The sequence below is a fragment of the Portunus trituberculatus genome, chromosome 50, assembly GCF_017591435.1.
Source record: "Portunus trituberculatus isolate SZX2019 chromosome 50, ASM1759143v1, whole genome shotgun sequence".
Taxonomy (NCBI): domain Eukaryota; kingdom Metazoa; phylum Arthropoda; class Malacostraca; order Decapoda; family Portunidae; genus Portunus; species Portunus trituberculatus.
In genome coordinates, this window is record NC_059304.1 from 570,988 (window position 1) to 588,748 (window position 17,761).

General features: G+C 41.5%; 1 protein-coding gene across 1 annotated transcript in view; it reads right to left on the minus strand.

Annotated features, from left to right (window-relative positions):
* Positions 1–17,761, minus strand: part of LOC123500168 (nuclear pore complex protein Nup205-like) — a 39,221-nt gene that overhangs the window by 10,577 nt on the left and 10,883 nt on the right. Inside the window, exon 2 of the mRNA XM_045248874.1 lies at positions 514–697. Coding sequence (XP_045104809.1) covers positions 514–697 — 184 coding nt within the window. The remainder of the gene's footprint in view (positions 1–513; positions 698–17,761) is intronic.

The window sequence follows — 17,761 nt, forward strand, 5'->3', positions numbered from 1 at the left end:
ATATATTGCATCTTGACTGCTTGGACACAATAGGGCATCACCCCTCCCTCCTCCATCCTAGCAGTCACAACACAAGCAGATGCAGATGCATAACTTGAACTTTGGTTAATTAAACCCAATTCCCTTACCATCAATCTAAATAAGAGAGGCTCTATTGTATCTATAAATACAAGTAATTAATATCATTGATTAATGCCTTTTAAATTTTGAGATGCAATAGTACTCGTAGTCTTTGTCGTTAGGCTTTGCCATAATACAATTACCATGTCATGGGATACAAATCCCTGAAAATCTCATATGCCAAACAATACAACTCATTACAGTGAAGCCTTGAAAAATATATTACATGATGGAGTAAATCTACATATTTCAAGCACTATCCCAGCCACTATATCGATACTTCACTGTATCTGCAGTATATATCAGCAAAAACAAGTCAAGTGCTAAATTTTGTTTGATGGCACACCTTTGGTACAGAAAAGTTTATCAATACAAATGAAAAAAAAGCAGCACCTTTCATTGGTATTCTTGGGAGGATTGCGCAGGAGGGAGATGAAGGTGTTGCGGTGCCTTTGTAGTACCAGCTCCAAGTCATGGCTGGCCTCCAGAGCCTCTGGTGTACCGCCATTGGTCTCCACCACGGCCCGCTGCACTGCCTGGGCCAGCGACACCATGGAGGCCCACATTCCTTTGCCAGCTGTGAAGATGAAAGAAACTACTGTCATGGATAGAAACACATTTACCAATTTCAAGTTTGATACTATATAAGTATTAATACTACCATTAAACTAAGAAATGCTGCAATGATTGCTAATTATGAGTTCAAGGAAGTGCTCCTTAGTATATATTGTCTAGCTAATGATCTGCAGGATGAAGAGATTAGCTTCACAGGAGTATTAGTTCAATGTAAAATTGTGTGAAGGAAATAAGCTGCCATTAGAGGGGAGGTTGTGACTGATATACAAAGTAAAACATCCAGCAGGGTCATTGGAAAGTTCACAGTACCACTGATCTGGTGTAATCTTGGATGTCTAATACCTCTTCCTAAAATCAGTTTAATTAAGTTACTTCAGTTGGGTTATGTTAATTTCAGTTGGTTAAGTGGTGGAAAAGTAACAGCTGGCTAGCAGCAGCCACAGGTGAGCAGTGGCCAGTCCTCTCGAGGGAACATTGGGAGTGAGTGTTACTGTTGTTTCACATTTGTGAGAATGAAACTATTTTTCCTTTGCTAGATTTTGATTTGTATTAATCTGTATTTTCATTTCATTGCAAATTATTAGTTTCTAAAGGGTCAAGGGACAGAGGTCAGGGAACTGCAATAAGTAAAAAAGGACATTTTTATAACTAAAATGTATTTTTTCACTAACCTGTCCCTTTAACTATAGGTAATGAACACATTACCTCATTGTGTCTGTCAGTGACTAAAAATCACCCCACCTTGTGTGCAAGTGGATGTGCTGTTTCCCTATTCCTCCCTGCAGTAGTCATCTTTACACCCTACTTCACAATGACCTCGAGAAAAGAAAACTCACAAGAGAAGCATTGCATGGGGAGGAGGGGCGGGAGTGTATAGAAGGAGCAAGTGAAAAAATAGTTATAAAAATGTCATTTATGTTACATAATACCTGTTCCTTCTACTATAAGCAGATTCCCACACTTAGGCGGTGCAGCAATGCTGAGTAGGGGATTGACCATGAGTGAAAACATCCACAAGTATTTGTGACTCTTATCAGGCATGTGTGAAAGTCAGGCAGGGAAGAATGCTGGGTAGTGCCGTCGTGGTGTATCCCAATAGATTTGTGCCATGATCCTCAAACTGGTTTGGAGTGTAGGAGGATGTGGCACAAAGCAGTAGACGTTAAGGGACAATGCTGCCAGACGCCACAACTGGTCCCAGGAAGAAAATCCCATCCTGGACCCTGTGGACTGCCTTAAGGTAGTGAGTGGCAAAAACGGACTGCATTCGCCACCAGGTCACTGCCATGATGTCAGCCACTGCCTTATTATTGGACCACACTCTGCACGTCATGTGCTTTTACCCAGAGTGTAGGTCCCAGATGATCAGGGAAATCTTCATGAGCAGCACCTATCAACTGCCAGAGGAAGGAAGAGAAGGCCATCTTGGAGATAAGGCCCTTACCAAGAGGAATAGGCACCCAAGACTCAATAGGAACTGTGTCCTGTGAAGGTACCACTGTAGAGCACAAACAGGACAGAGGAACTGCTCGTCGTCACCTGAGCCCACAGCCTCCGAAAGATTTGTCAGGACGAACTCCTGGGAAAGAGGAATAGATGGAGTCTCCGTCTTGGCAACAAAATCAGGAAGATAAGACAGCACCAGGTCATGACCCTGAACTGTGACCTGAGTGGACAGCCTAAATTTCTCCAACTCTCTTGGCCATCGCTAGAGCCACAAGAAACACAGTCTTCTGGGTCAAGAGCCGGAGAAAGGACTGCTCTAACGACTCTAAGGGAAAGCAGACAAGGTGCCGTAAGACGTCATCCACATTCTATGGGGGCACTGTGTGCATTGGTCTGCGTTCCCTCTCGCCACAGGTGCGAATGACCTCCAATAAAACTGGTACAGAAGACAGGTCAAAACCTTTCAGATGAAAGACGCTGTTAAGCATAGCCTTATATCCTTTCACTGCTGAAAGTGAAAGATGACAGTCCAGGTACAAGTGGAGAAAGAAGGCAGCAAATTTTTGACTGGAGGGTGTCGAATCAGTGTGTTTCTCATGTCGACACCACAGATGGTAATGCTTCCACTTATACTGGTAGTTCACAATGGTAGAACGCTATTGAGATCCTGCCAGGAACTTTGCAACTTTTTTGGGAAGAGCCTTGAGAACGGAGGAGTTGCTGGACAATTTCCCCATGGTCAGCCAAAGCACATGCAGACCGGCATGGAAGCAATAGAATTGAGGCTGCCGCAGGTCTGTCCGTGCCAGAAGGCAGGTGGTGTTGACGGTCACCTGTAGCAGATCCAGGAACCATTCTTTGCGTGGCTTGAACAGTGCAATGAGCAATGAGGATGATGGATGTCCCCCACTGACAACCAGAGCTTGGAGAGAAATTGCCTGATCGCTAGAAACAGTGGAAAGGCATATAGATCCATGTGATCCCAAGGGAAGAGAATGCCATCTGTTGTGATGGTCAAGGGATCGGGGAACAGAGAGACAAATGCAGGGAGCATGATGTTCTTGCTGGTGACAAATAGATCCATGAGGCATCCCCCAAAGTCGCCACAGGGCTCAGCATACATCATGGTGTAGAGTCCAATCAGTGGAAATGACTTGCGACTTCCAGCTGAGGGAATCCGCCAAACACATTGCGAGACCCACAGATGAACTGAAGCCTGAGAACAATCACTCTGTCCTCCACCCAACGCAACACCCGTTGTGCCCAATCATTGAGCATCAAAGAATGAGTGCCTGCATAGTGAGAGACACACTAGAACTGTGATGTTGTCTACAAATACTCCCACAGTTTTAACCTGAAGAATGTGTTGGAAGTGTAGTAGAGCAAGCCAAACTGCTCATATTTCCAGAACATTGACGTGAAGAGCTGCCTCGTCTTCAGACCACAGTCCAAACGCAGTGTAATGCAGGAGGGAGCAGCCCCAACCTTGAGTGGAGGCATCTGTGTACAGCAGAAATTCTAGCACTAAGTCCTGAAGATCCCTGTCGGTGAGAAGACTGGATTCCATCGTCCACCATTGTAGATCCACAAGGTTGTCAGGAGTCCAGCTGATTCAGATCGAGTTGTCTTATGTTGAGCTGGACCAATGAGAGCGAAGGCGAAACTGTAGGCTCCACATGTGTAACTTAGCCCGTGGAACCAGGTGAGTGAGGGAAGCCATGTCGCCCAGTAGCATTAACCATTCTTTGGCAGTCGGGAGTTGTGAATCCATGAAAGCTTGTAGATGAGAGAAGATTGTCCGCCCAAGTCCACATTGGGAAAGCCTTCAAAAGAGGAGTCTGAATGTTGACTCCCAAGAAGACAATTTCTTAGGCTGGTCATAATGAAGATTTGTCATAATTTATGCAGATCCCAAGGTGGGAACAAAGCTGAAGCAGGGCCTCTTGGTAAGACCAGGAGAGGCCAGTCGTCCAGATACAGTAGGATGCAGATCCCCCGCCTGTGTAACTCCACAGAAACAGGTGCTATAATCCTGATGAATACCTGGGGAGCCATAAGTTGGCCGAAGCACAGTACCCAAACTGGAGAGCACGTCTGCTCTAACCGAAACGAAGAAACCATCTGTTCTGGGGATGGATAGGAACTTGCAGGCAAGCGTCCTTCAGGTCAACAGACACCATCCAATTGTGTCGGCGGACAGCAGCCAGAACTGTGAGGATGGTTTTCATCTTGAACTTCGTAGTAGTGATATGTTGGTTGAGGAAGGAAAGGTTGATGATGGACAAAATCCTCCCATCACCCTGGGAACCACAACCACAAACAGGCGACTGTAGAACCCTGGACATAGGAGGAGCTTCCTCCAGAGCCCTTGTTGAGAAGAGCTATTACTTCTTCCATCTGAGAGCTGCCTTGCTCAGAATTTTCAAGTAGGAGCCCAAGTGCTGAGGCACCCATGACACTGGAGGAAAGGAGTGGAAAAGGATCTTGTACCCCTCATGGAGAAGCCGTACAACTCACTCTTCTTCCCCTATGTCCTCCTAGGTGGCCAGATGTCAGGCAAGGCAGCCTCTAATTGCAGAAGTTGGTGAAGCGAAGTCATTTCCAAAATATCCGGTTCTTTGACTGTCTCGTAGAGGGACGACCAGAATCATGGAAACTGCTGAGGTCAAAGCGTGGTTTGGAGAACCATTGCTAAGCAAGATCCATGAGTCATCATGCAGTCAGGTGTTGAACCAAATTAGAGTTCACCCTTGCAGGAAGGCTCCTACCTTCATCAATGCTAGTCATATAACTTCTGTAGTATCACATGGTCAAATACTTGGCAAACAAAGGCTTAGAGGACTCATTGGCATGCATCAATGCCTTTGAGGCTTGAGACATCATGAAGTCTATGGGATTTGCACACCTGAAGTGAGGAGTGGTGGCAAAAACCTCATCCCTCTGCAGCCCAGGAGAAGGGGGCCAGAGTCCTGTACAACTGGACCACAGGCTTCTGGAAAATTCTCACAAAGTCCATTATGGCCGTGAAGATAGGGGAGGACACTAGAAGATGGTCTTCTGTATGTGAGGAATCATCCTCCTTTTCCCCACATACCAATTCCCGATACCCACCAAGAGACATGGAGGGACGAGAGGTGGAAGGAACACAGAGAGGCGAGCAAGTGTCACACACCAAACCCGCACTGTGGTGGTATGAAGGCTGCCGTGGAGAAGACAAAAGTTGTTGTGGAGCCAAACGGTGGTGTCGATATGCAGCCGAGGGAATTACTGTCTGCCAATCCCCCCTTTTGGATGCAGTGGATGGAGGAGAAGGGTGACATGGTGCTGTCTCCCATACCTGAGTGGCTGGATGTGCTTGATGCTCCAAAAGCAGTCCAACCCTCACCCAACAAACGACGGGGTGTCCACCACCTCAGCACACTTACCTGAGCAAACACTCAATGCCTCGTGTCCCAAGCTACCTCCCATGCTCCCTTGGCTAAGAGTGCCTCTTGCACTCTGCTAGGAGCTGCGAGCTTTGGGCAGGTTGGTCTAGAGCTAGCCAGACACTCTGCCTGAGACAACAAACTTGCTGGAAGCTTAGCAAGATTATAAAGACATGAATTTACTTGAGAAGCAATCATATTGGAAAGCATGGACTGCAGTGGAGAATTATGGTGGCAAGTTTACTCTCCAAAGACAGTACCTGGCCTGCCTCGGAGGCTGAATCTTGAGAGGTGATGGAACCAACCAAAGACACCAAGTCCATCTGTACCGCCACTTGGGGCAGGTCACCAGCCCCAACTCTGCTTCCCGAAGCACCAACACTACCCTGATGTTTAGCACGGGCATACCTGGTACAGCGCCGCTCCAACTTAACCTGATAAATCCTGGCTGAATCCACCACCATGACATCCCACCCTGTACATTTCTCACATCTTGAAGTAACAGTACAGGAACCACGCTGCATAATACGAGTACATATGGTATGAGGGTCATGGGAGATGTTAGGAAGAGCCCTGCTGCATTCCTGATATGCACACATCCTTTTGGAGGTACCAGAAGAGAAGGCAGAGTGTGCATAGGCCGGCAGAAGTTCCCACTGCTCTGGGCCACAGGCCAGCAGCAATAGTTGGGTGACATGTGCCTCCCCGCAGTACATTGCTCTCAGCAGTAGATGGTGGAAAAGAAGCCTCATAAGAAGACATTTTGACAAAAACCACCAACAGCAGAAGCAAAACATGGACAGCAGTGCATGTGGACATGATGAATGTCAGTAGAGAAGTGGGGTGTGAAGATGGCTATTGCAGGGAGGAATAGGGAAACAGCACATCGACTTGTGTACAAAGGGGGGTATTGAATTTTAGTCACTGACAGATGCAAGGAGACAATGCATTCATTACTTATAGTAGAAGGAACAGATATTATGTGAAATAACTAATGACTTGTGGGGGTCAAAAGACAAGGTAAATTTTTACTCATTCACCAGTCTCCAACTTCCGAACAAAACTTTTATTTTTCTGCAAGTTTTCGACCAGTTTGGAATGAACCTACAATGTTTCATTGCAAATCAGTATTTTTCATTTTCCTTTCACCCCTCTCCCTTCAAAAAATACAGTTTTATGATAACACAAAAGAAACAGATTGATACAGACCAAAAACTACCATAAAAAAGTTTTTGTCATTTAACCTAGCCTAAGCGAATCTACCTGGCGTGGTTAGGAAATGCACATGACATCATTATCTTGTTCCTAAGAAACATTCCTTTAGTGTCACTGGTGCTAAAATTACAGCACTGGTGCTTTTCTGTTTTTTTAATAATATAACTTCCCATGAATCTCCATATATTTTGCCAATCTTCTTAACATTTGCAGTGTTTACAACACTTACAGTACTTTGCAATGGTTGGCAGAACACTATGTTCATGAAGGAATTGTACACATTAATCAGAACTATCACAGAAATGATGAGTGATGAATAATCCAAGCTCCAACCACTACAGAGTGACATCTTCCTCAAATTCATTCAAATACAGCGCTGCCTCATGATAACGGACCTCACAGGAACAGATTTTGCTCAACGACATACTGATAAGACACTAACCAATTTTTTTACCATAATGATAGTTTCCCCCCCCACGAATCCATAGTTCTGGAATGAACATGGGAATAAATACACGTATGATACGATAAACAAGCCAAAAAAAGGCCGGTGTTTATCTATTCCTACATGCTAGATACCATTTTTATTTTTTCTGTTCATCTACGATTAGCAAAACTTGTAATAAGGTGGAGAGTGGCGACTGCTTTCCTGTGGGGATCACTGGAGTGACACTCATGGTGATTTGTGGTCCTGGGATGGTTAGACTCGCTGCCTGCCGAAGTGAATTGCTAGTCATGCATTTCTGTTTGAAGGTTGTTGGGCAAGTGAGGATAATGACACTGTCTCTCTCTCTCACACACACACACACAAACATATATAGTTTCCCACAAAGATGTATTGAGACGTGGAACAGTTTAAATGAAGAAGTAGTGTCTGCAACAAGTGTGCATACTTTTAAAGTAAGATTGGATAAGTGTAGATATGGAGACAGGGCCACACGAGCATAAAGCCCAAGCCCTGTAAAACTACAACTAGGTAAATACACACACACACCGAGAGAGAGAGAGAGAGAGAGAGAGAGAGAGAGAGAGAGAGAGAGAGAGAGAGAGAGAGAGAGAGAGAGAGAGAGAGAGAGAGAGAGAGAGAGAGAGAGAGAGAGAGAGAGAGAGAGAGAGAGAGAGAGAGAGAGACGGTTGACGAAAAGTGCAGACAACATACATAAAAAAATTCCCTAATCCCTTGATTTTTAACTTAATTTACCAGTCTTTGGAGATCTACAATTTCATTTCTTTTTTCTTTTAACATAAAAAGTATATAATAACAGCTGTTTCTCTGGTCCCGATCTCTCTCTCTCTCTCTCAGAGGATCAAATCGCATCATACTTTGTGGTGATCTTAACTGTAAAGAAGTGGACTGGGAAAGTATGGAACCGAAATGCGAGGAAGGGAGTTGGGGAGCTAAAGTATTTGATCAAATGACAGAAAATGCTCTGTACCAACACATCAAAGAAATGACAAGGGTTAGAGGAGATGACAACCCATCAAGATTGGATCTAGTATTTACTAGAAAGGAAGAAGAAATAGGTAATATAACGATTGAGAGCCCACTAGGAAGAGGAGATCACGTAGTCCTAATATGTGAAGTGTGGCTCAGATATGGATTGGAGTGTGAGTTCCAGAAAACTGTGATTAATAAGTACAACTTTAAGAAGGCTGACAGAGAATATGAAGAAATATTTTAGAGAGAGGAGGTGGTTCGAGAGGATCTTGGAATTGAATACAGAGGCAATGCTGGAAGAGGTACTGAGAGTATACGACGAAGTGGTTCAGAAAACAGTCCCTTTATATAAGCCAAGAGAGAGAGATAAAAAAGTGTGGTTTAATGAGTGATGCAGAAAAGCCAAAGAAGAGAGATAAAGCATGGAAAAATATGAGAAAAAGAAGAAATGAAGGGACAAAGGAAAAGTATCACAGAGCACGGAATATGTATACAGAGGTGAGAAGAGAGGAAGAGGCTAAATATGAGAAAAACATTGTGGATAAATATGAAAGTGATCCTAAACTTTTTTACGAATACATTAATGGTAAAACAAAAATTAAAGGTGCAATTCAGAAGCTGAAAGTGGAAGGAGAGATTATTGAAAATGAGCGAGAAATAGCTCAGGTGTTAAATAACAAGTTTAAATCAGTGTTTGTAAAAGATGGTGATTATGTTGGAGAAGAAGGAGTACAAGTAGGATATCAAGGACCCAAGTTGGAAAACATTGTATTTGATAGAAAGGAAGTCATAACAAGACTTCAGATGCTGGATGTAAATAAGGCAATGGGACCGGACCAAATGTCAGGATGGGTGTTGAAATGTTGTGCTGAGGAATTAAGCTGGCCAATTCATCAGTTATACATGAAGTCATTAAAAGAAGGATATGTTCCGGAAAAGTGGAAGGAAGCGCAAATAGTGGCTATACATAAAGGAGGAAGTAGAGAGTCACTGTTAAACTACAAGCCTGTTTCTCTTCTGTGTATATTGATAAAGGTGTTAGAGGGAATAATAAGAGATAGATGGATAAAGTTCCTAGAAGAAAGAGAAATTCTTTCATCAAAGCAATTTGGATTTAGAAACGGAAGATCTTGCATTACCAATCTTCTAAGTTCTTATTCAAGAGTAATTGACATAGTTGATCTGAAAGGAGGATGGGTTGACTGTATATATCTTGATCTAAAAAAGGCTTTTCATAAGGTATCCCATAAAAGACTTAAGTGGAAGATGGAAAAATATGGAGGACTTGGGGACAAAATACTTAAATGGATGACAAGTTACTTATCAGGGAGGAAAATGAAGACAGTAGTACGGGTGTAAGCTCTGAATGGGCTGAAGTAGAGAGTGGAGTCCCACAGGGGTCTGTGCTGGCACCCCTAATGTTCCTGATATATGTAAATGATCTACCGGATGGAGTGAGAAGTTATATTAATTTGTTCGCAGATGATGCAAAAATAATGAGACAAGTAAAATCCCAAGAAGATTGTCAAGGTTTACAAGAGGACTTGGATATTATTCATGAATGGAGCAATAAATGGATGATGGAATTTAATGCTGACAAATGTCATGTGTTGGAAATGGGAAGAAGTATACACAGACCTCATGCAAGCTATAACTTAGGTGGAGTGAATCTAATGTGTGTAGAAAGAGAAAAAGACTTGGGGGTTATAGTACAAAACAACTTGTCACCTGAGGGACATATAAACAAAATTGTAGGGGAAGGTTTGGCAATAGTTGCAAATATCAGAACTACATTTACTCACCTGAATGAAACACTGGTAAAAAAAAGTAATAAAATCAATTCTGAGACCAAAATTAGAATATGCACAGGTGGTGTGGGCGCCTCATTTGAGGAAACATACATAAACTGGAACGGGTACAAAGAGCGGCAACGAAACTGGTGCCAGCCTTGCATGATATAGATTATCAGGAAAGATTATGTAGACTAAATCTGCCAACGTTGGAAGAGAGAAGAAAAAAAAGAGGTGATATGATCCAACTGTTCAAGTGTGTAAATGAGATTGACAAGATTGATAGAGATGACTTTCTCAAACTGGATATGACGAGAAGACCAAGAGATAATCATGATTTGAAATTGAGGATTCCAGGGTGTACAACTGATATTAAAAAGTTCAGTTTCCCAGCAAGAACTGTCACTGCCTGGAATAGATTACCGGAGGGTGTAGTGAGAGCAAGAAATATCCAGTTTTAAAGAAAAGTATGATAAATGGATTCAAGCAAACGGGACACCATGTGTAGCTCATTTCCCGTAGCAAATTTATAGGTAAACTCTTATAGGTAAACTCTCTCTCCTTCCAAGAGTAGTTGTTCATGTTCCATATTACTGTCTTAGATTGGCTGTGATGGTGGCCATATGGCGAGCTTGCAGCTGGACAATAGTCTATAGCGAGACTGCATATGTATAGTGCATGTATGTAGAGGTATCAGCACTTGGCCTTGTGCTCAGATGTCACAATTAAAATGGGGGAACACTTTTCTCTAGAGAACAAGCCTTGTTTTTTAACCTCAACAGTGATGCAGAACAAAAGTTAAAGGAATTTCAGAAATAATTTCTGAAGCATATCAATTTCTATAGAAAAGGAAGAAGAGAAAAGACAGAGACATATGGTAAGGAGGTGAGAGAGGTTAGGAGGGAAACTACATCTTCATTTCATCTATTCTTTTTAAAACAAATTCTAATAACTATATACTTCTTAAATAATAAGCAACTCTTTTATTTCAGCACTGAGCATTGAATAAGAAAGTATAAATGTTCAAAATATTCTTTTTGCATTAAGAGAATAAAATACCGAAAAGGGGAAAGGGGGAGGGTGCTAAGGATTTCGAAGACAAACAGCTCTCAGTAACGGAAAATTCGCAGTAACAGATACTCCCTCACTCCCGAAGTGTCAATTACCACGAGGCACCACTGTATTTCTGAGAAGCTTTTCTTTCCACATGATGAAATATGATGCTACAAAAGGCTAAATTAATTCTGTATTTTTCTGAGTGCCTAGTAGCTGCATGTTCAAACAAAAGAACCAAACACCATGATCAATTTCACGGCTGCACAAAAGATGCAACGTAGCATGCAGGGACGAACACAACTTCATCGCTGTGCCTCAGTGCCTGCTTGTCCATCACATGCATGGGTACATCCCTTCCAAGCTAAGTGCATGAGCTTATCCCCAAAAAACAGGCAAATCTTAAAAAAAAAAAAAAAAAAAAAAAAAAAAAAAAAAAAATGCTATCAGTGTTACAATCAATTTTGGATTATCATATATAGAACTCAAATTACTCAGAATAAGAAGCTCCATATGATAACAAGGCTAAGATAAGAAAAGCAATGTTAAGACTGGTGAAAGAGTAAAATGGTCAATTTCCAGTTTTACCCAACCAAGGAATCTCTTGATGCAATTTTTTTTTTCTGGTGAGAAACGTAGCGAATTGATTGATAGTACAGTAGTACCTTGAGATACAAGCTGCCTGAGATACAAGTTTTTTGGATACGAGTTACAATTTGATCTCTTTATTTTAAGATGGGAAAAAAAATTTTGAGATACGAGTCACGCTTGGGGATCTTGCCACTGTAGTCAGCAGCTCGGTGCATCAGTCCAGCCTCAGCTGAGGTAGTATCTACATGTTTCCCATGGATCTCATGCACTGTGATTGTTCTTTCATCATTGTCAAACTATTTACTGACCTTTTTTTATTTGTCTAAAGGAAGTGCAGTTTTAATTTATGTTTAATGTTTACATGTGAATGGTGCCTGCATCCTTTTCTCCATCCCTCCTCCACCATTAGCCAAAATCATGCGTCTCCAAGAACACTAAACTTCTGCTGTTATTTCAAATATTTTCATGGATTGATAAACTATGCATGTGTACGTAACTGAAAAGGTTAAACAAGTTTCTCCTATCTCCCCCTACCTCCTCCAATGACACTTACTTTGTTACGGAGGGGGAGAACAATGTAAAACCTCTACAGCACCCCTCTCTCTCTCTCTCTCTCACTTAAAACTTCATTTACTCAAAGAATAATGTTTACAGAATCATGAATGAGCTCTTCTGTGATTATCAGAGCAGCCAGTCTTCTGTGGGTGGCTATATTTGTGCACTCCAGCTGATCGACAGTCACAAGTGAGGATTGGGAATGCAGTAACATCCCGTTGAATGCATCCCCCAAGATAAATATACTTTATGAGTAGTTTATTCATTTACATTATCTTTTGTTGTTTTATTACCTTTCTGTGCAATAATTATTATTTATAAATACCTTTTTCTTATTTGAAAACACGTAAAAAAAAAAATGTGACTGGTAGCCAAATGCCTCGTCATCTAATTAGAGACACACATAAATGGATTAACGAGATTCCCACTGTCCCTATCAACTATCTAGCAAATAATTATTTATAAATACCTTTTTCTTATTTGAAAAGATGTAAAAAAAATTAGGGGATCTCTTTTTTGGAAGGCTGGAACGAATTAATGGCTTTTCAATGGGAAAAATTGTTTTGAGATATGAGCTTCGTTACAGAACAAATTAAACTCATATCACAAGGTACCACTGTATATATAATTTCCACTGCAAATGAATATTTTTTTAGTTATAACTTTTTTCAAATCAAACTTATGCTTACTTCTCATTCCCAATGATCTCGGGGCACCTGTTGGAAATTGTGGTATATTGGTGGGTGAGCATTAAATTGAGTAATGTGCATTGCAAAGGTGGTCAAAAATCAACAAAATCACATAAAAAAGCTCTAATAATACTTTGATAGTGGCTGCAGCAAATGATGCTTTGTTATTGTTGAACAGCATTGCCAACAATCTGCTATATTTGTGGCTGTATATATCTAGTCCATTTAGCAAAAAAACCCAAAGGTTAACTAACCAAACCCAACATTATAAGGAGATAGTGGCATAATGGATAAGGTGGTGAGTGTGAGATCGGGCAGACATCCATAGGTTCGAATCCCACCATGTACCAGCCTGAAACTATGCCATTTGTCGAGTGGTTTAGAGCTACCTACATGTCACCTTAATACCTAGGTTCTAGGTGGTTATAACAAAAATGCACTTGGGTGGTGATATAGGCCCTAATATGAGTACCACTATAAATAAAATTGGCTGCACCACTAATGCATGAAAGCTGAACAGCGCTTCCTATACATACTCTTCAAGTATACCTACAGGTGCTATAGGCCACTGTAAGAAAAGAAGGAAAAAAAAAAAAATAAAAAAAATAAAAAATAAATAAATAAATAAATAAATAAATAAATAAATAAATAATATATATATATATATATATATATATATATATATATATATATATATATATATATATATATATATATATATATATATATATATATATATATATATATATATATATATATATATATATATATATATATATATATATATATATATATACACACACACACACAGGCAATCATAACCCCTAGCCGCAGCAGTGACGTTGGCTGTCTCCTAAAATTTGAATCGTCTATATATAGCTTCTGCCGCCTACTGGTGTGCAGCATAAATTTAGTTACACCGCATTTTGTTACGTTTTGACAGCATCTTTATATAGACTCTACCGCAATTTCGCGCCGTGTTTACAAGTTTCTCAAATCAAACTTTAGGCTTTAAAGTGAAATTTCTTTATATGTTTACTAGGAGTCACTCACACCCACATTAAAAAATGTGTCCAGGACTTGTGACCTGGATGTGGGTTCCCTCCACCCTCCCAATTTTTTTGTTTTTGTTTTTTGCTTTTTCAGTTATGTGATGGTTTCCTCTCTTACTAACTCATCATCTAAATCATGCGCTAGAATCAGCTGTAAATCCTCATCAGTGATTCTCCTCCTTGTAGGAAGCATGGTTGTGCCTAAAATTCCCAAATATGTCCAAGAAATAATACTATATTGGTGGAATGACAGGCAGACAGGCAATCCACCCTGCCTGAAAGCTGGGAACAGAATGAGTGTGAGAAGTCACGTACACCAAGGCCACTCTTGAGTCGCCAGTTATCATTTTGTGGCTCGGGGCACTAATATAATGCGAAATACAAGGGATAAATTTTGGAGACGAGTCTATATATAGTTCCACCGCCGGCTAAGGGTTAAAAAACGGGTTACGTTCCTAAAAAACGTTCATTGCATGAATTTTCGCTAAGTGAACCAATTATAACAAATTTGTCCCCTGACTTGAACTTCTATTGAGTAAACAAAGCGAGAGTGCATCATAGTACAGTAAAAGGTTTAATGAGAGTAAAAATTATGAAGTTAAACATTTAAGCAGTTTAATTTAAGACTAAGTTATTATAATGTACGTATGTATGTAAGTAACTTTATAATGTTGATGATCTTAAATTCATAAAGGGAGAGAGTGGAGATGCTAGCTGGCAACCTTTCATTAAACCTTTCACTGTACTAAGATGCACTCTCGCTTTGTTTACTCTCAATGGAAGTTCAAGTCAGGGGTCAAACTTGTTGTAATTGGTTCGCTTAACGAATGGTTTTAGGAACGTAACCTGTTCGTAAAGCGGGGGTTGCCTGTACAGTAAGTCCTCGTTATACGGTAGTTCTTTATACAGTAAATTCACAGATACGGTATCCGCTCATGTCATCCGAGAGGGCCCAGCGCGGGGGAGCAGGGGTGATGACGTCATCCCCGCCACACCTCCCCGCCACTCACAGTACTGACTTCAACTTGACCATTCTTGGAGCCTGTTATCTCTTCCTCTACCCCCCTTTTTTTTAACTGCATTACATATTATTTACATGCATTACTAATTAGATGGATAAATGGAATATTAAAGGGTCTATTGTAAGCACAAATATATTCATAATAATTAAGGCAAACATTTAAAGCCTACTACCAGCGGCAAACAATGCAACAAGTGATAAAGGGCACAGATGGACCTGGCAAGCCCACTATCAGAGAATGGTGGAAGTTGTATAACATCAAGCACGCCTTAGATAACATCAAGTCATCTTGGAACGAAGTGAAGACGTGTACCATGAACTTGGCGTGGAAAAAAGTATGGCCAGAATGCGCGCATGACTTCCCAGGCTTCACTGAAGACGACATCGGTGCGATCAGAAATGACATAGTTAATCTGTGCCATAGGGCTAGCCTCCATGAAGCTGATGATGATGATGATGTTCAAGATCTTTTGGAAAGCCATGCTGAACCTTTCTCAAATGATGAACTTATAGAGCAAGACAAGGCATCACAGGAGGCAGAAAAAGAGGGAGACGAAGAAGAACCTGTGGGTGGCCTGGACATCAAATGAGAATGTCTCAGTGGTATCGAAAAAGTTCTGGAAACCCTGAACGAACATGACCTAAATCCTGCCAGGAGTAGCAAAGTGGCTCATGACATAGAGAAAAGTGTCAAGATTTATCAAGAAATCTATGATGAAGAAATAAGAAAAACCAAACAGTCCTCCATCTACTTGTTCTTCAAGCCAGTCAGACATGCCGTCTCTGTCACACCTGCAGACCCTGCTACAGCTGGCCCTTCTTCCATATCCTCTTTCTTCAAACCAGTGAAACGTGTCGACCCTGCTACAGCTGACCCTTCCATATCTGCTTCCGACAGTGCAGATGACGACGTCTTATCCTCATCTGCACACTCAGCGGAAGATGAGTAAGGGCTGAAATCCCTATTGTCCCTTAGCCTCGGGAGGGACATCATCTGATAGAATACATGGCGAGTGAAAGGTAAATAAAAAAGTTTTTTGTTTATTTCTTTTGTGCAGTACTTTACATTTTTTTTTTTTTTTTCATGACTAATTTCATGTATTTTGATTTCTGTAGGGGTGACTTTTGATGTGCTGGAACACATCCCCTATTATTACAATTTATGGTGTGCTCGGTATACGGTAATTTCGATTTACGGAAAAGTTTCCAGGAACGCAAATGTACCGCATACGTACCGTTATATGGTACGTATGCATTCCTCAAAACCTTACCACAAATCGAAATTACCGTATACCAAACCCTTTATAACATGTAATAATAGGGAATGCATTCCAGCACGTCAAACGTCACCCCTACAGAAATGAAAATACAAGAAAATAATCATAAAAAAAAGTAAAGTATTGCACAAAAGAAATTAACAGAAATTTTTTTTATTTACCTTTCACTCGCCATGTATTCTATCAGATGACGTCCCTCCCGAGGCTAAGGGACAATAGGGATTTCAGCCCTTACTCATCTTTGGATGAATGGGCAGACGAGGATAAGACGTCGTCTGCACTGTCAGAAGCAGATATGGAAGGGTCAGCTGTAGCAGGGTCGGCATGTTTCACTGGTTTGAAGAAAGAGGATATGGAGGAAGGGCCAGCTGTAGAACCGTCAGCAGCAGATTTGGAAGGGTCAGCTGTAGCAGGGTCAACATGTTTCACTGGTTTGAAGAAAGAGGATATGGAGGAAGGGCCAGCTGTAGAACCGTCAGCAGCGGATGTGGAAGGGCCAGCTGTAGCAGGGTCGGTACGTTTCACTGGTTTGAAGAAAGAGGATATAGAGGAAGGGCCAGCTGTAGAACTGTCACAGCGGATGTGGAAGGGCCAGCTGTAGAACCATCAGCAGCGGATGTGAAAGGGCCAACTGTAGCAGGGTTGCAGGTGTGACAGGGACGGCATGTCTGACTGGCTTGAAGAACGAGTAGATGGAGGACTGTTTGTTTTTTCTTGTTTTTTTTTCATCATAGATTTCGTGATAAATCTTGAAACTTTTCTCTACGTCATGAGCCACTTTGCTACACCTGGCAGGATTTAGGTCATGTTCCTTCAGGATTTCCAGAGCTTTTTCGATACCACCGAGACATTCTCTAAGAGTTTTGATGTCCAAGCCATGCACAGGTTCTTCTTCCTCGTCTCCCTCTTTTTCTGCCTCCTGTGATGCCTTGTCTTGCTCTATAAGTTCATCATTTGAGAGAGGTTCAGCATGGCTTTCCAAAAGATCTTTGAACATCATCATCAACTTCATCGAAGCCAGGCCGATGGCACAGATTTACTATGTCATTTCTGATTGCACCAATGTCGTCTTCAGCGAAGCCTGAAAAGTCAAGTGCGCATTCTGGCCATACTTTATTCCACGCCAAGTTCATAGACGTCTTCACTTCGTCCCAAGATGACGATGTTATCTAAGGCGTGCTTGATGTTATATGACTTCCACCATTCTCTGGAAGTGGGTTTGCCAAGCCCATCTGTGCCCTTTATCAGTTGCTGCATGGTTCCCCACTGGTAGTAGGCTTTAAATGTTTGCCATAATTATTATGAATATATCTATGCTTACAATAGACTCTTTAATATTCCATTTATTCATCTAATTAGTAATGCATGTAAGTAATAGGTAATGCAGTAAAAAAGGGGAGGAGGGGAAGAGATAACAGGCTCCAAGGATGGTCAAGTTGAAGTCAGTACTGTGAGTGGCGGGGAGGTGTGGTGTGGATGACGTCATCACCCCTGCTCCCCCGCGCTGGGCCCT